Source organism: Larus michahellis, chromosome 4, assembly GCF_964199755.1.
Source record: "Larus michahellis chromosome 4, bLarMic1.1, whole genome shotgun sequence".
Classification (NCBI taxonomy): domain Eukaryota; kingdom Metazoa; phylum Chordata; class Aves; order Charadriiformes; family Laridae; genus Larus; species Larus michahellis.
The window spans coordinates 30,532,854-30,552,897 of record NC_133899.1 but is presented as its reverse complement, the minus strand read 5'-3'; the positions used below and the strand labels follow the sequence as shown (position 1 = coordinate 30,552,897).

Here is a 20,044-nt window from a genome sequence, read left to right as displayed (position 1 = left end):
TGTTCCCTTCAGCTTTCTTCTCATCCTATGCTAACTCTAATTTGATTTGGTCTCAGGATCTGGTCAAAGTATTTAAAGGAAATACAAAGATGTCTGTTAATGGAAAAAAACCCACAGATTTTATGTTTTCCACTAACTGGATTTGGGGGACGACAGGGGAAGAAGGTGTTCTTTTGATTTGTGTCTCAAAATTAAGTCCTGGCTTGTACCAGGCAGCAGAAACACATTCATGTACCTTTATATCCTGTATCCTCTGCTCCAGGGTTTCTATCATGTTATCCTCAGGCACGTGAGCATCCAAGAGCTGAGTGCACTGCTCTTTGTGCTGTTGTAACTTGGCTGCTGCTTCAGTGCACAAAGTATTGAAGCGCTCCCAAAGCTGCAGGGTTGCTTGCGCTGCCCGCAATTGATCTGTGATGTCTTCATTTACTGAGTTCCACCTGCCAACATATCAAAGGGTAAGAGCATTTTCCTAGTAGATTCTCCTCCATAATATGATTTGGTGTAGGATTCCTGTGGGAGTTTCTTTGCATTCATACCCATGTCACTGAAAGCTCACTGACACAGCACCATTTTGTGCTCTGTGATCCATCACAAACAAGGTAGTATCAGCTGCTCCTCACACAGGTATCTTTAGATGGGTGTGATTTAAAAATGTGACAGACATTCAAGTCCTGCCTCAGCAACATTTTTATTTTAAATACTAATAACTGTGGGTCTTTTGCCCAAGCTTACCTAGTGTGTGCCTCTGTGCACTTCTGTTCAATAATCTCTGCAAAGGAAGGGGAGCAGTTATTCTTCAGGTTACTGGCAGCAGCCTGGAGCTTGGTCCAACTTTCTTCAGCGTTCTCCGATTCATCTTGAAGAGACTGCAAAATGGATTATTGCAATTAGTGGTGGAGATGAATGACCCTATAGATTGGTAGCAAAAGGGTAGCAATAATGCCACACGTTTGCAGCACAGATTAAAGTGTTTGTGAAAAACCATAACGCCTGATCCTAAAAATTAGGAAGCTAAAATGGTCATTCAGCTAAAAAAAAAAATCATTCAGGAGGCCTATTTTAAACTGAGGTAATTTATTTACTCTTAAAGAAACAACTCATTAAACAAACCCACAGCCTTGAACAGATTAAATTAATTCACTCGAAACCAAAAAACCAAGAACATTTTTATTTTAAGCCACTGTTTCAGGGAAATTTCTACTGGCGGTATAGTTGCCTTGACAACTCCTGTCCCCAGCTGCATGTTCCCCTTCCTGATATAGGCATTTGCAGTATCCTGCCATGAATCGTATCTGTGAACTGATCCAGATTGAAAATAAACGTGGTGAAGGAAGGAAGGAAGAAGGTAAGAAGGTGCCCAGTTCTGTCCATTAATAATGTGTCCCCAGGTGAGGATGGAAAGCACTTAACACACACTTTACTGCTGAGAGACACATACCCGGGATTTACAGCCTCAGTCTGGCCTGCACCACTTCTGCTATGACTTGAAAATAAACCATTTACACTGAAACAAGGAGTGATTACACAGCCCTTCGGCACTCGTTTAAAGCCAGGTAAGCAGATTTTAGCCACACCTGCAAAACGTTCAGGCCTGGGGCCAGCCTGATTGCCTACTCTAGATGGCCCACTTAGACTCTGTAATAGCCAAGCAGAGCAGCAGGATGATCCAGAGCATTTACGCCCAGCATTTATGCCCAGCCTTATTCAGAGGCTGTGCAGGAAACTCCAGCGCTCTGGAGGGCAACTGGACAGTTGACTTTGCACTGGAGGAATCAGAAACGCCAGGCTTGAGTATCCCCCTGCTCTGACCCAAGGCTGCTGCACCCATCCAACCCAAGCCACACATTTTTGGGAAGGGGAATCCTGGGTCCTTGATCTCGACTCCAGTGCTGTTTATACGTGGAAAGATTCTTTAATACAAGTGACACTTGAATGCAAAATGTGTGAGTGGTCACTGTCACAGGGGCTGGGACATAGTACCCCAAGGGGAGCATTCAAATCACAGATCTAGAGACATGGTCCCTTTGCCAATTTTCTCCCAGGTTGCCTTAATTTCTGCACTGAGTCCCAGCATTGATGTACAAGCTTCTCCTTCCAGGTTATGCTACAGCCTTATGGCAGGGCATTTCCCTGGGCAGCGCAAGTGAAGGGGTAAATTTCCTTTCAACCAATGAGCGAAGAACCAACATCTTTCCCCTGAACGGTGAGTAACCTTTAGACAAACACATACAGCAATGGCATTAGGTTTTCCTTTGCCAGCTGTATTTTCGGCCAAACTTGCTGCTGTCCATGTGGATTAGACATGGACTGAGTAGACATTAGCATGAGGGATGGTGGTGGAGTGCACATGTCCATCTGAACTCTGTAGCCCAAGGGAGCACGAGGACCTGGTGCTTCATATGGGGATGCCTTTCAGCACATGCAGAAGACTAAAATGTCAAGGGATCTTTGCAATCCAAAATGGAGGCTCTGCTAGCCCACAGTAAGGCAGACATGGTAGAAACTGACCTGTATTCTCTCTTGAACCTTGGTACGTAATTTGCACCAAAGTTGAATTTATGTGCTAAATATAGCAAGAAGTCTAAAAATAGTCCTCTGGAGGTAAAACAAAAATATTTCCCTGACTTCAATGGTTCTATAATAAAGAGGAAGTTGCTCAGATAAATTTTTCTCTGTTTTTTTTTTTTTTCAGAGGAGTTTGTTTGTTTAAAGGCACAGAAAGAAGTACAGAAATAAGACAACTTCAGTAGATTTACCTGGAGAGTTTTGACCTTGTTTTCCAAAGCTTCCAGTGACACCACAGAACGTTTGCACTGGTCTATGCAGTACAAATATCTTGTTGTCATCAGGCTGACTTCTGCATAAACTTCATCATATACTCTCCACTGCTCCAGTATTGACTGCATTGAGGTCTTTAACTGTGCAACCTACAAACAAACCACTTTTGTTACTATTTCTTGGGTAGTCCTGACATACAAGTCACCTTTAAATTGACTTAAAAATCTAAGCTTAATGCTCTCTCCATGACAATCCACAAGAAATTAACAAGTTGAAGTATTTTCCTACTTGGTAAGGAATTGCGCAGGCTTCAAAGTAAGCAGTAAATAGCATTTAGAGTGAAGTTTAAGAATTTGCCGGAAATAAAAATTTAACCAGAGTTCAAGGTAGCAACTGTTCTGTCAGCCACAACTCCAGAACACCACAAAAAGTAAAAAGTACTGAAATAATGAACTGCTTATTCCTTCCTGCCAAAATCAACCTGAAGTGGGAGGAAGTTGAGAGCCTTAATCTTCTTAGAAAGCAGATAGTTTGATCCAGAGATCAAGTTGCCTTATAACGAAAATTTGAACAGAAATTGTTTTGTACGGAAGAAGATGCTACTTCAATACTGTGGAGAGCTATCATCCCTCTGATGCCATTGTGCTCTAATAATGCAGGCCCACCTGAATCAAGGTCTAGGAACTTTGGGATTCTCATATAAAATTAAATGCTGGATATCCTCTTTGTTTTCTATGTCTCTTTCATTATTACAGTTGTTTAATCTATATGGGGGCAAGCATGGTTTCCATTTGCCACGTACTCCTAAACATTGCAAACACAAAACCACAGTCCTCCTTCAGTGGGATTTGTCATTTTTATTCTTTTATCTCAGGTAACTACATAAGGCATGTCATGGATTAGACAACACATTCATCTAGTTCAATATCTATTTTCAGTCATGCCAGTACTTGAGAAAAGCATGAAAACCAGTCAAGCAAATAAGCACGTCTCCATGGGACCTGGCAAAGCCAGATGCCAGATTTCAGTTCTGACTATGCATCCACACAACGGGAGATGAAGACTTTTCTACACCATAGTGCATGCTAAATAGACTGCATGGATCATTGTATCCTAGTATCCTAGTTCTGGGCATGCAGGAGTAGATGGATTAATCATCCCTATTCTTATTTGAATCATGGTATAGGTGGGAGGAACATCTAATTGCTTTTTGTAGCCTGCAGCTAATTACTGCCCACACAAGGAAGATGGAAAGACATCGTGCTCGTGAAATGTCTCTGGGCCACAGATTCACAGTCTGGAGATCAACCTAAGTATAACACAATCAAGGTATCACATCTCCTTAGATCTATATTTGAAATCACAGCCTGGCTCTGCTGAGAGCAGTCACCTGTGGGGAAAAAAGCTGCCCTCAGTGTTTCATTGCACATACTGCACAAACTAGGCTGTAAGACGATTCTACGGTTTTTAAGTTCAATACTTAGGTCATAAAAATACTAAAATTAACATGACCCATAGTGACTATAAGAAGAAAAAAAGCACTAGGCTGTCAATCCTGCCAATTTCAATCCCCAGCTCTACAGCAGAAGGAAAAACTTTCATACACAAAATTTTCTCTACTTTCTTGGTAAGAAACAGCCACATCAATTTGGCAGATACCTAAAACAAGAAGCAACAGACACATCCTGGACCGAAACCTCAAGTGGAAGAGTTCAAGCAAGAGGGTTCAGGTTTTACAAAGTTTTGAGGGAGAAAAGCAAGGTGTTTATAATATAAAGTGTAAGGTAATATTAATGATAAACACAATCACTGCATCACATATAATCCTCTACAGTATATGGTTATTTATTATCACAAATTTAAATCCATAAATATACTCATTCTTTTATCTTCTGCACCTATCGATTACATCTAGGTAATAAAAGATCAGTTCCAAGTATAAAGATAATTTAAACTATAAATGCAATCTGCTGGGGAGTCAGTTTGCATGGGAAATCAATCTGCCAGACTCTCCTTGAAGCAATTGGAAACTACATAGGATTGGAAGATAGCGAACACCATCCAGATGTGTGGATGAAAGAGTAACTGGGAATGGGGCATGAGTAGACAGCTTCCACCAGCATACTAATGGGGAGAAAGACCAGGGTATGAAAGAGAAGCAGATCGAGCAAGAAAGTTTAAGGTTTCCATTTGCAGCTTGACGGAAAAATAGCAGTGCTGTATCTTTATTTTCTTAAACTGCAGATCTATCCCTTAAACTACAGGTCTGCCCCTCTTCCCTCTGTATTCAAACTTCTTTGAGATCAGACTTTTTTTTTTTATCTCCCAGCCTTGGAAATATTATCTTACATTATGATACAGACTTAAAAGGAAGTTCTTGAGAAAGTTAAGAATAAGAGTAAGGAATACTTTGCATCTTTTTTGTACCAGCTCCTGCTGCCCCACGAAGAAGATTAATAACAGTGGTCGTAAGAATATGTACTGCAGGAAATATGAATGCAAACAAAGCTATTACCTGGCTTACAATGCTGTCCACCATTTCACAAAGCTCAGCTATCCTGAGAGACAGAGCTTCTGGGGTTTGTTCTGCACTACCATTCAAAGACAAACTCTGCTTGAGCTCATCAAGAGTTTTGGATTTAGTTACGAGTTGATTTTCTATCTCCTAAATGAAAAAGAGAGAAAAAAAAAGGAAGACAAACAATATCTTTTAGTGAGACTATAGAAAAAAACCTTCTGTGTGAGGAGATTAGATAGAACGTTCCTTCTTTAAAACCAATTCTGTGTAATTCTTCAGCCATGTTAACACCCACCACCATTTAAACTCTGATACAGAACAACTGCTTTACAGGAATTCAAAATGATGCCAGCTGCTTTAGACAATCTCCTGCAGGTAGAGCTAGAATCAGTCCATTTAGTGTCAGCGTGAACACTGGACATCATGCTTGGGAAGCAAATCATCAGGAGCTAATTCTTCAGCCACCATGCAGGTCTCTCTGTACCTCTCCAGATGGAAAAACTTTTCCTGTTAATGCAGCTGAACATTTCCTTGAGCAGGTTAGCATTCAGGCCCTCCTCTACTCCAGCAGACTGGTTTTGGATTTAGACTGGATAGGAACTGATTTTGCAGTATGAGGGTCCCTGACATCCTAACAACTTCTAGAAAGTTCTTTTCAGCTTGTTCTCTTAGCTAGATGCTTTCTCCCATGCCTGAAACCCCACTGAACTCAATGGAGATGCCTAGGAGAATAACTTCCCCCCTAACACAATCAGCAAGATTATAAACTAATCTTGACATGCTGGAGAAAGCTCAGCAATAAGTTCTTCACAACATGAGTAAATATATAGACACACACAATGGGCCGTAACATTTTCCTATACTACTACGCTTAAAGCTATGACCTTTTTTTCCCCCCACTTAGTGTCCCCAAAACATTTTCAAATTTGAACCTCATTTTTATTGAGCAAATTAATTTTAATTTTAGCCACCTGCATCCTAGCACTGTACTTTGCTGTGAGCAGGTTAGTGTTTTAGTCAAAGATACCCTGTGTCTTTCGTACATTCTGGCTCCTTGGTACATTTCAGAGTGCTTCAGAGACAAGTAACTTGGTGTGTAGCAGATCACTCTAGGCAATAAAAGCAGCCTACTACAAGAGAGACATGTAACCATGGCAATGAAAGAACAAATATTCCGTGTTAAAAAATAGAGGGAACACTGTACTGAATGAAAATAGCAGGCTAATAAGAGCCAAATATTAGCTGGCTGTACCTGTACTAATTTTGATGGAACCGATGCCTAGAAAAACACAACAATACCAAAAGACACCCAGATTCTTGAGGCTAGCACAGGGAGACTACATTCTAGGGCAGGAGCAGAGAGCGCTGCTATTTTTCCAAATGGGACTGTGTAGTTTCCACAACACTTCCACCGCAGAGCTCTTCAAACTAATGGAACTGATAGCTTTTGCCATGGCTGTGCTGAACTGAGAACTACTTCTTTTGGAGGCATCTCAGAATAAGATCGACAATATTACTGCACAACACTCCAAATACCACGGAACAACAGCAGATGCATCTTCAATTGAAGGAAAAAACCCCATAAAATAGCAATTCACATTAAAAGTGAATTGGGCTCTTCATCACCTGAACCTACCATGCTTTAATTACAATTACTTTGTACTATTCTTTTAGGAAATGGCAACTTCCTTTACATTTTTTCTGTTAAAATCCGTGCAGTTCTTTAGTCTGGATTCAGCAAAATGCTATATTTTTTACAATAATATCACACATATAATGCTTTACCTTGCAATCATCTAATGTGTTCTGTGCAGAGATCAGACTTGCTGGGGTTTGTAAAGATCTCAGTCGACCACTCTGAGCTTCCAGCCAGTCGTGTAGAGTCTGTGCTTTGTTCTCATTTTCAGTAATATCCTCCAAAAGGTGTTCCAAGTCTTGTATCTGAAAGTTACAGAACTTAAACCTAGAGGTAGACAGAAACAGGGCTCTCCCTTCCATGACAAAATTTGACATTACAATATTTACATTGAAAATACTATTTAGAGAAAATATTTTGAAAGGAAAAGCTAAAAAGTTTTACTGGCTCATTAGGATCTGACCACATCCCTGGGAAGGAAACAAGGCAGTGTGGGTTCTAGAGCTGGCAGCCTGCAGACCTAACAAGTTGGGGGACACCAGGCTACGTGGACACATTCATATGGAGTCCAAAAAACTTATTCTCCCTAAAACCCACTAACAAAGTTACTAATAACCAAGGGACCTGAAGTCTCCTATCTTCAGTCTTGGCCCTGAGGATCCAGTAAGTCCTAGAATGCAGTTTCTTGAAAATGGTTAAAGAAGATAACTTCCCCCCCAACCCCCCAAAATTGAAATTTCATCATGGACATTTTCAGTTGTGCGGGAACTGAATTTTCCACTTGAAAATGTTTCTGGAAGACTTTCTGTGTCAGAAAAATTTGGGAACTTTCTGTTTGATCAGTGGTCTTAGTATCTGGATTCAGGGAGGGCAGCTTCTCCCAAAGCCCTCTAAGTTTGGGAGAGAAACAGAGATGAAAGAGGAATGTGCTGGTAGAGAGATTCATTTCCAAAAGGGTCATATGTCCCCATCTGAATACAGCTGTCAACACTACTTAATAATTGCTTTTTTGGCAAATCCAAACGCTACAACGGGAAAATGGGTGGTAGATTAGTATATCTCTATTTCTCATTCCCATCGTATGGCATGTGGAGGTGGTGTTTGCTTTTTTGGTGCTGGGCAGGGCCTGGCGTGTACCAAGCAGTGTAGCACCTCTCATTTCCACAAACCATCCAGTGTTTTCTCCCATTAAGTTTTAAATGCCCCAACTTTCATAGCACCCCAAAACTTCAACAGATTTCACTCACAGGTTCCCCTGCAGACACTACCCTGAATTATTCCTTTTTCACAGTTTTCTCAATATAGGTCTTTGTTGACATGTCACTGACTGTATTATCTTCATTTGAGGAATCCTATTTTTTCCACCTAGTAAAGTCAACTGGGGTAAATCCCAGGCTGTCATGAAGAGCAGATTTTGTCTAGTTTCCCTCCCTGCAAGTTACAGGAGAGTTCACTCTCCCAGACTTTGCTGAGGCTTGGATGCCTTCCCATCACCTGATAGCTGATGTTCTATGAGACCATTCCATAGTCTGCCCATGAGCCAGCAGGATGGACAGACAGCAGAGAGCACAGGGAGTCTCACTGTGTTCAACAGTGTTTTCAGACTCAAGGAGAAAGGCTGCTTGTAAAATACAGAGCACTGGCACCAGCAGGATCAGAGTTGTGAGAAAAAGCAATGAGATCAATCAAACCTTTCTGTTCAGAGAAGCCTGCAGCCTGTGCCACCGCAGGTTCATCTCTCCAAGACACTCGGCAAATTCTGTCCTTTCATACCGCTTGCTTTCCACATCACAAGTGCTCATCTGCAAGAGTGACTGGTTAACAAAATCTACCACCCACTGTTTAAAGTTCATTTCCATCATATATTCCTGGAAGGGAAAAAAAACAACAACAGAACAAAACCATAAAACAATTAGCTTGGCATTTTAATTGGATCAGTTCAAATGATGCTTCAAGGCATTCATGGCTTATGGGACATTCATGGCTTATTCTGAACCATGGTGTAAAATATTTTTCTGAAGGAGACCTGGCTGTAGGAATAATTCCCAATTTTTACCATTCTATATTTGTGCAGCTATTTCCATCCATCCAACTTTTACAGAAAATCACTATCATTACATGGGTAGCTCAAGGTAAGAACAGGCTAGTGCTGGAGCAGGGAATAAAACCTAGCGGTGCCAGACATGGTACTTCATCCATTGGACAATACCATCACACTGCCATGGGCCTGGATTAGGATAAGATTGAGGCCTTCCCACACTCCTGTGACTCACAGGCAAGAGCAGACAAGAGCTTGTACTCCTTTATCAAAATATCTGGTATCAGAATAGAATATTGGAATAGAGTATCAGAAAAATTCTCCTCCAGCACCAGTGTCCTTGCCCAGAGATAGGTCAGAAACTACACGCAAAGTGAAGACAACAAAAGGGAATGTCTTTTTATTTCAGAAGGTCTTAGGAGAAGACAGTAAGAAATTGGTCCTCATTGTATCTAGTAGTAACCAGAAAAAAGCCACCAGGGAATACCACAGTAGAGGTACTGAAGCCATAGCTGCTTCCCTACAGGAATTCGTGACCCTAATCCCAGCTTTCTTCTCAGGAAACACATCACATTGCTGACAAGTGCAGAAGACACACCTACAAACTGATCTCTAAATAACCAAAGGGTTAAAAACAGCACCTCGCCCACATGTTCCAGCTGCCAAATCCAGCTGATATAGACCAAAATGTTATGTATCTGCTATACTAAGGCGCTTTGAAAGAAATGTTTACGCTGACACTTGCTTTATATGCAGTGCCAAAGTGCTTGAGAACTGCAGCTGTAGACTGAGAACTGTTGTCCTGAGCCCAGCGCACCGCACAGTAGCTCTACAAAGGCAGCGCTCTCTGCCCTACATCTCTGTAGGGATTCGAGCCCCTGAGGTTGGGCTCCCTGGCGTCTATGGAGGTACAAGCATGGCTTGAATCCTTCCTGTGGCTGGGGCAATCGGCACATATTATTGGAGCTTTAGCATCTGAACAGAGCCAAGAGTCTGCTGCAGCCTCTCTCTCTGCAGGGATGTTCATCTTGTCCCTCTTTCCTAGCAGGTTATCTCTTTTGATGAAACATAATATTCAAAAACCCTGTTCTCTAGTTAAATGGATCCTGGTTATGGAGCTCCATTATGAGGTATTCCTTGTTGAAAAGGCAAGACTAAAACACCGCACAAACATAGAGTCTATCTTCCTAAGGAAGCAAAGCTTTCCTGCTCAACACATTTTATAATCTAAATGTAAGAGAGAGACAACAAGCGAGACAGATGGGACAGCATGAGGAAAAGGAGATTATAGCACACCAGGCAGCAACTGTATTGCAGGGCAGGCAGTGTTTTGTGTGGCATGGAAGCAAAAGGGTTTTATAAAGGAAGATGCTAAGGCACCTTTAAGACTGTTTGAGGAACCCTCCCAAGAGCAAGGGGAAGGATACGAGAGTGCCTGTAGGCTGTTTCCACCCTTTTTACAGCCAAACACCTTGCAGAAGGCCTAGACTTAGAACTTCCATTTACCTTGCACTTCTGAAGGAGGCTTCTGACTTGGGCAGCACTTCGTTGTGAATTTACTGGCTCCTCATGTCTCTGCTGCTGTTCCACATGGTCCAGCCAGGTCATTAGTTCAGCAATAGCTTCCCGCGATGAAAGTTTTTCCATCTGAAGCTGTGGGTAAAGCATATAATGAATACTCTACACGTTGCTTGTTAGAAATATCAAGGAAGAAGACAGCTGTATTTTTAGAAAGACTCAGGCACTATAATTGCAATTATCAGGGTATGAACTTAAAAGTGAGCCCTGTGCTCCAGAGGGGCATATAGCTTAAATTAAGAAAAGTTTGAGAAGTCAGAAATTTGAAATAAAATTTTATCTAATTGTAACAAACTTTCATATAAAACTGTAAAGATGACAGATATGTGCAAAACAGCCCAGGAAGAACACTGCAATAATTAAACTGCAGTACAATATTGGGGATATTCTGAAAGCAAGACAGCTAATTAGGAAAGAGGTGCTTTGGGGGCTTTACGGAGCAGCCAACTGAATCCCAGCAGCAACATTTTGAAGTAATTATTTAGCTCAAACTGAAAGATGGCAGCAGAGTTTCTCCTCACCTGGTGAAGCTTTTCTTGGATGGCTGGGAGCTGTGTCGTCAGTTCTCCCCATTTTTGCTCAAACTTTGCCAAAGATGACCTAAGTGCCGCAGCATCAGCTTGCTTCACGTGAAAGAGCTGGTTGGCAGTGCTCACCACAGATGACTTCAGGGAAGATTTTTCATCAACTTCCTTAGAGAATGCCTGAGGTGCACAGGAGAAATTTAAGAGAGGGTAAATATTTATGTATCTATTTAAATAAAGAGACAAACCAGGTTTTCAGTCACAGGAAGTTCTGCCTCAACAAACACATTTTAGCAAGGTTGTAAAGTTCAGAAAACCCAAACTCAACATGTTCTGGCAGCAGGTAAGGCATTTTTCTGCCCAGCTTGATACAATGCTGAATGCCACCTTTTGCTTCACAGGGATTGGGAATATCCTGATCCCCACTTGACACAGAGGTCCAGAGAGCAACCCCAATCCTCGAGTCTATGGCCAGCTCACACTTACCAGTCCAACTTTCACAATGCTTTGCTTTCCCATGGTGCAAGACTCCCTCTGTCAGGCCTCACATTGGGGCCGAACCTCCTGGCTAGTCACACAAGTGGAGTACAGCATTGAGGGGGGCAGGCAAAGATGTGAAATGCAACTCAGCACGTTTCTCTTTACTGACTTTGCCTGACCATCTTCACAGCCCTGCTGTCTTCACCCCTATTCCCGAAGCCCACACTCCAGATTCAGTTGGCAAGCGGCCCATCAGCTTGGCTGAACCGCTGTGTCTGGTATTTGGCAACAGGAGCAAGACAGCAACCATTGCTATTACACTGTAGGTCCCGGCTGGGCTGTGATGTGTTGCAGTTGGAAGCTCATTACAAGAGGATTCCATTCTGATTTATGCACCCTGGCTGGCCTCACAATCTGAAAGAAGGTCTTTGGTGGCCTCCCATCCTCATGGCTCCCCACACAGAAAATTGGGTGTCTTTGCAGCGCACAGCCATTCAGTGCTATATTATGTGGGCATCTTCGGTGTCTTAGCAAATACAAATAACACTCAAAAGAGTCATCTTCACTGGAAGTCACAATGTCTTATCTAAATCTGGGAAGAGAAATGACTTACAAGCAAGCTGTTGATGTTATCCCTGATGGTAGGAAGATCTTGTGACACATTAAGAGACTGCTCCTTCCAAAAATTCATTCTCTGCTGAGCAGAATCCAGCCATTTCATTAATTCTTCTGAGTCTCTGTTGTAGCTACAAGGTGGAAACAAAACACACAAACATACATCTCCTAGTTGAGTCTAGGATACATTTCTCACCCTCCAAGTTGTCCTCCTCTCTGTGAGGAGGCATGTGCTATTCTGGCACCTGTGCTGCTACATAACACTCCAGAAGCCTGGCTACAGCATGGTTCGATGTGCAACATAACAGCTCTGCTGAGACACACACACGACTGTTCTTATCAGTTCTTTTCAGCTGGTCTGCTCTCCCTGAAAACATTCTCTTTCTGTATTCACCCAGCAGTTGCCAGGACAAGCTCACATAGGTAAAAAGAGCTTTGCTGGAGGTCAAAACCACCAGAGGAGATTGTACACACTGCAAGATACAGTGCAGAACACACAGCAGGGGTGAATAACAACAAACACTGGCATGTTCTGTCCACACTATGGGTCCAGACAGCCTGAGCTCAGAGCACACAGACCAGGTGCAAGGGAGAGTTGAGGTTGGTACATCAGCTGGTGGACCGGGCTATAGAGACCCAAATTGCCTCCATCTGACTGCCAGGACTGCATTGACAGTTGGCTTGAGGCATGTGAAAGCATTGAGCACGCTTGGATCTTCCCCTTTGGAGAGCTTCAAAACACAAGTTGAGGCCGTATGTCAGCCAGGTCTTGAACATTTGTAAGGTGGGTAGTGTACATGCACAGACAGGCGCATTACGCCTTTGTATGGGAATCAAGCCTAGCTTGCATTTGTAGCAGGCCAAAATTCTTAGGGCAGCATGATCAGAGCTTGTGCTAACACTTCCAACATACAAACGGCAGCACGATGCAGCTAACTCTCACCTAGATGCACTGACTTTGCAATGGCAGCAATCAAAATATTCTTCCTATAAAAATAAGCAGGAAGTGAAACATTTGTCTATGCAGTGAGAGAAGATCAGCTTTGTAATAAAGGGACACTTTTCTGATCATCACTGTGTTGTGGTTTTTTTATTTTTCTCATTTTTAAGTTAAAGGAGCTATGTTTTTTATTAATTCACTGTCATATTTCAGAAAATACATCTATAGAAGGTCAGAAACTAATTTCTAGCTGATATCTCTAACTGCTTTCTGAGTTATACCCACCTGACCAAGAGTTTGAGTAACGTCTGAAGTCGATGTAGCTCATGGCCAACTTTTTTGTTTAAAGACAACCATTGCTCTTCCAGCTTCCCAGTCTGGCTTTTTATTTCTGGACAGCTCACAGCAGTCAGCAATTTCTTCCCTTCTTTCACCATCTGGTACAGCCTGGCATGCTTTTCATCAATGCTGTTTTTGATTTGCTATCAGAATATGGGAAGTTTGCAAAACAATAGTATTTTAAAAACTGAAAACACAGCTAGAAAGACACTTATCATTTGTTCTAACTACTTAATCTCACGTTTCTTCTGTCGTGTATTTTATTTTCCAAACGGAACAAATCTGTACTTCATTACATGCAAAGGGGCACAGGGTTTTTTTTGTTTGTTTCCTCTGGATAGATCAAGACTGATCTCAATATAATTGAGATACATTATCAGAATGACTGTGTTATGATTTGATGGGCTTTTCTGACACACGTAAACCTCAAGCAATGGAAAAACACTCTCTATCAGATCTGGCTGCATTGTCCAAACATATGACTGTCCCCAACAGAAAGTTATTGCCCTCTTGTTCTTAGAGGGCCTTTCGGCTCTATGATATTTAAAAAAAAAAAAAAAAAAAAATGACGACGTTACCAGTGTTTTGAATGAAGCTGTTGGGATAATTATTGAATAAAGGTGGCAGGGATGAACAAAGAGCGAACAGTGAAGACATTAAGTAAAAGACACAGGAGTGGTCTGGTTTGCTTAGACAATTGAATAAAAACCAAGCATCATTTTACCATTGCTACACTTCACTGGAAGATCAAAATACGAAAAGGGAAAAAAAGAAGAAAAAACCCCAACCACCAGGAAGTAGATCAGCCCCAGAGAGAAGGCAGAAAATAGCAACTGTGTGACGTGCAAGTATTTCACTTGCCTCCAGGCATGAGGCTTGTTCAATATTATTAATAGGGATATTTCTCTCAGAGGAGTTAAGCCCCAAAGATTTTTATTCTCTTTGTCCTTGAAACTGTGAAGCTCCAGTGCTGGGACTCCCCCAAAAGCATCTTCTAAAGCCTTATTATTTTGTTTCTGATGTCTTTAAAGATAAATAAAGACTTAAGAGTGAAAAGTTAGTTACGAACTTAAAAAACCAAAGTGAACCAGGCAACTTCACAATCAATGGCTATGCAAATATTTCATGTCTCCTGTCTCAGTGTGACAGGCATCAAAAGCACCAGAGGGCCACTGTGATTGTAAACATCTACTCTCCTTTTTGCCTTTATAGTCTATGAATCTAGATATCAACCTGGACTCAATATACACCCAAAGACTCAATTCAAAAATTTCTAATAGAGTGGGTCCTCTGAAGACTGAGAAAAGTCAAACCTGTGAAGAATGCAGAGCACTCTCTGTAGATTTATCATTAAGTTTATTGAACGCTATTTCTTCTTAATTTTATAAAACAACCATAAAGGCTGCTTTCATACCCTTCTATTTAAATGTGTTTAAAACATAGATAAAATGTTTCCAACTGGACTTGGTGTTCTACATAAAGGTGTAGCTCTCCCATCAGAGATGCATCTGGGAACAAACCAGGAGGCTATTTGCCATTCTATACAAAAGGAATTTTATTCTCTTTGGTCATATAGAAATCAGGACACCTCATTTTGAATTCTCAGGATTTTAAATGGAGCTGGTAAATCTGTAGACCTTCTATTGCAACGAGGGGTTCAGATATTTGAAGGCACTGGGTTGATTTTCCTCTTCCGTATTTTCTACACCATGGCATGAAATTTTTCCTGAATTACAGAGAGGTGGTTCTGTGTTCATTCCAAGGCTTCCTGCTGTAGTTGGGATCCATGTAGCCTGCATACTATCTTCTCCCAAATATCTGCATTTGGAGACCAAGTTCTAAAGTAGCTATAGTCATTAGTCCCACTTAAATGAGCTTATAGCCCCTGGCTGAAATTAGCAACCCAATTTCCTGCTACTTTTAGAAGTTAAGTTTTCAGCTTGCATCTACACGCAGACAAGGACATAAAGCTATACTGATCCATGAAGAAAACCAGTCAGAGACACAGACACACAAATACCTGTAGAATTGCAATCCTTTCCACCAATCTTTCTTCTGTTTCTTCAACCAAATTCACAGAAGGCAACGTAGAGGCAAGTGCCTCCAACTCCTTATTGAAAACTAGGCATTCATCATCAAATTCCATCCATTCCTAAAAAATACATTCCATCATTAACATAGCACAACCTATCTGCCTTTTTGCTGCACCATACTGAGGGCTTAATGCTTATTCTAGCACCAGCAGCTCTCATTTTAATGAAATAGAACACAAAAATAGGTGAATAGTATGGAAATATGAAAGTGAGACGTGACTGCAGCAGAGAAGAATTTATTAATTCATTCTCCAATATCTTCAAGGTTTCTTATTTTAAAGTAGTATACTTAATTTTTTACTCTCTAGGGGTGTTTCAAGATCAATTTTTAGGTTTTATTTTAAAGTGGTGCTGGTATTTTTGTGCCTTAAATGGCTCTCCTGTCAGTCCAGGCACTCAAAAATTACTGCAAGAAGTCATAAAGTCCCCCCCATGTCAGAGTAATGGGTTGAAATGTCCGCTTTCAGAGGTTTTCAAGGAAAGAAGGCAGCTTACTGACACACACAGAACAAGTAATAGACTGTTGCTTTCCAATGGAAACAGGAAAGGACAACTACCAGCCAAAGAATCACTGGTGCAGAAAGGGTTCCCCTAGATGCAACTCTTCTTCCCTCCAGCTTTTACTCTGGGTTTCTTTTGACTCATTACCTTTAACAGGCTCTCTAAGTGTATACCATACTGGCAGGCCTTCTGCTCCAGCAACTTGACTTCATTCACCAGCACCCTCCAGAATTCCTCTCTCTTTTGTAAGATGGAGGGAGTCACTTTCTTGGAAAACGCTTGCATGAAAGCCATACGGGTCATGAGGTTGTGGAAAAAGTCCTGAAAAAAAAAAACCCAACAAGTTAAACCTTGCTCTTTAAGAGAGATCACACACCCACAGCAGGAGTATGAAGAAGACAGAGAAGACTCGCTGAGAAGAGCAGCCAGTTTCAGGGACTCTCAGGAGCCTTCTACCCAAATTCTGCATCACCCCAAGATGGGCACTCACTGAACATTTTACAGTTAGTCAAGAACCAGTGATAGGATGGAATGAAATATTTTCAGTTGGAAGTGACCTATAATGATCATCTAGTCCAAATGCCTGACCACTTCAGGGCTGACCAAAAGTTAAAGCATGTTATTAAGGGCATTATCCAAATGCCTCTTAAATGCTGCCAGGCTTGGGGCATCAACCACTTCTCTAGGCAGCCTGTTCCAGTGTTTGACCACCCTCTCAGTAAAGAAGCACTTCCTAATGTCCAGTCTAAATCTCCTCTGGCACAGATGAGACGCATACACTATTTTCATTTATACATTTCTAAAGAAAAAGATCTACATTTATACCTTCAGTTCATATGAAACACAAGCATGTTGCAGGAAGATGACGGAAGGAAGTATTTAACTATAAATAAATTCATAGTTTAGCATGAGGTAGTTATCACCTGACTGCCACTATCCAGTTTGTTTCACCTGGATGGGAGGTGACTCCAAGCATCAAGGGTATTAGCAGTTCTAAGGCCTAAGTAGTAGGCAGGGCACCGTAATCCTTTGGGATAACTGGGTAACAGTTTGATTTAGTTATGGCTCAGCTGAGCTCTTGGGAAACATCAGAATCTCAACAGAACACTTTCCCCCACCAAAAAGCTTTGAGGGTTTAAGATCACACTCTTCAACCAAGATCTTCTTCACTAAGAACTAATAACTAGTACAAGAATTTCACTTCAGGACCATACCCCAGGCATAATCTATGTGAACATCTTTAATAAGTCTTGATAACTAGGGTAGGAAAAACAGCTTTTGCAGTTTTCTTTTGCTTTTGTAAATCAATGTATGTATATTTGGACTGCAGATAGATTATTTGTTTCCCTTTGTAAATGAAGTCCTAATATTTTGCTTTGCTAAGGGCAATTTGCGAGTGACAAACACAATTCCTATGACTCTGGAGTAGTGGCTTGCAGTGCTTGGCATCATGAAACAATTCTTAAGGGAGTTTGAGCTATGTGGAGCAGTTAAATCAAGGCATTGACATGACAGAGACACCTTTGAGTGACTAGCATTGGCCAGGGCTTCTTGCCAAGCGGCAGGACAGTGAGGATGCAGGTGCATTCTCAGCCGTCTCTCATCAAGCACGTACCAGCTGGGTAAAAAGGACACTGGGCTGCCAAGGGAAAGACCTAAACTATCCTCTCTTCAGAAAAGGAACTGTTATGGGTAAGCTTCCTCCATCAGATCATGATGGCACAGAATGCTGACAGCAAAGGCTCAACTCCCAGTTACTAGTCATCAACTTCAGGAACCTCAGTACTAGAAGGACATGTGTTTTCCTCACATATCAATATGTTCTGAGGTAAGCCAAAGTATTATTAGACTGACAAAACTGAAATCCTGATCTTAATTTGTCACCAAACCTGCAGTTGTTATAACAACCTCTCTTTCATATTCTAGTGGGTCCTACTTTGGTCTACTGAAAACCTTTGCTTTGTTTTCTGCACATACTCCAAACCTTCCCCTACGCTATTAGCTAGTTATTCCTCTCCATAACACTGGAGAGAAACCAGTCACAGAAAATAGCGCTCCTGCTACGCTGATCTGAGCGGTCCTGCAATAGCATCTTATACCTTGTGATTTTCCAGGTGAGACAGTAGAGCTGCTCTGCTTTTTGTTAGCTGCTTTGGATCTTGTGCAATTTTCTCTCGTCCAATAGCTACCAGCTCTGCAAATCCATGAAGTAAGTCTTCATACTGGCTCTCACTGACGGAAGGCGAGTGCAGCTCTGCATACTTTGCTTTCAGAATCCCCCACATGTCATCCAAAACATCCTACAATGTAAACACAGTTTAGTGATTCACGAAGGACAGAAATGAATCCTACAAACCCACACAAACATTCCCAGAATACAAAATAACCATCAGCCTTTTGATGCTAAAAATACCTTGCTTAGAAAAATCAAACCTTGCTGAGTAAGTGGAACCTGTACTGTGCTCTTACCTCTAATTTATAAGCTTCCTGGATTAAGGTGATAGGTAACTGAAATCTTTCCCCATGGCCTCTCAGTTTTGCTACTTGGTTTTCAAAGTTTTGCAGCTCCAAAGCACAGGCATCAGTTTTCTGAATCAAGGACAAAATAAGCTATTAGGTAGAGTCCTGTTCCATCACATTTCCTATTATCGCTAGTACTGCAGCAGATCCAGAGGCTGGATCTCTGCTGTGCCAGTACTGCATAAGTTCACAATGAGACCCTGAGATCCAATGAGCTTATAAACTAAATAGACAAGACTGTTCATGACACAGCTTACTGGGTTCACACAACACAGCCAGGAATGGAATTCAGGTCTGGTGTCTCAGTCCAACATTCAACATGCATTTCAGTTTACTAATTCAAGAACAGCCATTAAAAGGCATCATGGACTCAGAAAATACCATTTTTTCTTGTGAATTAGAAACACTCAGTCAGGGATGTTTTGAGACAGGTTCTCTCTGAAGGAGGGGAAGTTATGTACTTCCAGCATTCCTTTTCCAAGAGTGGTTAACTTGACAGAATATATCTAGGGCAGCAGTCCCTGCTAGGGGATTCAACAGTTCTGAACATATCTTTCAGCCTGGCCAGAAAGTTATGCCTGTAAACAAGGTTATGAGCCTGTAATAAAAAAAAAATGTTTCAGGACACCCTCTTTGCTTCACCAACAAGCAGATAGATGGCTGATGACCATTCTGGGATGGATATGCAGTCTATTAATTTTTAATTCTCTGCTATTCTCTATCAAGGCCGAAGAAAATAGCTTAACTGGTCAAATGCCATATGATAAAGTGCTCATAAATGCTGAATAACTAGACTTAAATGTGGGAGTTCTATTCCCACAAAATAAAGCTAGTTTTACATATAAAAAGGCACAATGTGTGAAATGCTGTACTTTGCATAGCTCTTTTTCTTCCCTGCTATAGCGTAATTGCTCTGAGAGGTTGTGGAGAGACTGGTTTCTCCACTCCAACTACTGAAAGGACTGGAATTAGGTCTCACTATGGATTGGGGTGTAGAAGAAAAAAAAAAAAAAACCAGCAGCAAATACTGAACTCTCTCCTCCCATTCTTAAAACCTCAAACTTTAGAAAATATGAAACTTAATAGACTGAATGAAATTACCTGAAGCTGTTCAGAAATATTATGTCCACGTATTGCATTCAAGCATTGTTGCAGAGCAGCTTTTTTCTCAGTTAACTGATCATAGAGCCGCCTGGTTTCATTCTGCAGAAGAATCAAACATCACAAGTATATTACATATCATGAATATAGTAATGACGAGACAAAAGTACACAGCAAACAAAATGGTTACCTCTTGTGACAAAAGCACTTTTTTCCCTCTTTAAAAAACCAAAATAAAGTATGTGCATTATGGGCCTAATGCAGTAATTTAGAGAGGGAAATTCGGTAGTCTGTGTAGTGTAAGAAAGCAGATTACTCTGTCACACAAATCCTCTATGACCGTAAAAATTTGTGAAACTCATAGAGAAACAAATTCTTCT

General features: G+C 41.3%; 1 protein-coding gene across 10 annotated transcripts in view; it reads right to left on the bottom strand.

Moving 5' to 3' along the window:
• Positions 1 to 20,044, bottom strand: part of SYNE2 (spectrin repeat containing nuclear envelope protein 2) — a 196,357-nt gene that overhangs the window by 47,230 nt on the left and 129,083 nt on the right. For all 10 annotated transcript variants that reach the window (XM_074583746.1, XM_074583755.1, XM_074583756.1 and 7 more), the window contains 15 exons: positions 19,665 to 19,766; positions 18,513 to 18,632; positions 18,143 to 18,343; positions 16,191 to 16,364; positions 15,470 to 15,601; positions 13,396 to 13,592; positions 12,169 to 12,301; positions 11,073 to 11,255; positions 10,480 to 10,626; positions 8,627 to 8,803; positions 7,085 to 7,240; positions 5,297 to 5,446; positions 2,760 to 2,930; positions 736 to 869; positions 236 to 440 (listed from right to left, as the gene is read on the bottom strand). In XM_074583746.1, the coding sequence (XP_074439847.1) occupies positions 236 to 440; positions 736 to 869; positions 2,760 to 2,930; positions 5,297 to 5,446; positions 7,085 to 7,240; positions 8,627 to 8,803; positions 10,480 to 10,626; positions 11,073 to 11,255; positions 12,169 to 12,301; positions 13,396 to 13,592; positions 15,470 to 15,601; positions 16,191 to 16,364; positions 18,143 to 18,343; positions 18,513 to 18,632; positions 19,665 to 19,766 (2,382 nt within the window). The remainder of the gene's footprint in view (positions 1 to 235; positions 441 to 735; positions 870 to 2,759; positions 2,931 to 5,296; positions 5,447 to 7,084; positions 7,241 to 8,626; positions 8,804 to 10,479; positions 10,627 to 11,072; positions 11,256 to 12,168; positions 12,302 to 13,395; positions 13,593 to 15,469; positions 15,602 to 16,190; positions 16,365 to 18,142; positions 18,344 to 18,512; positions 18,633 to 19,664; positions 19,767 to 20,044) is intronic.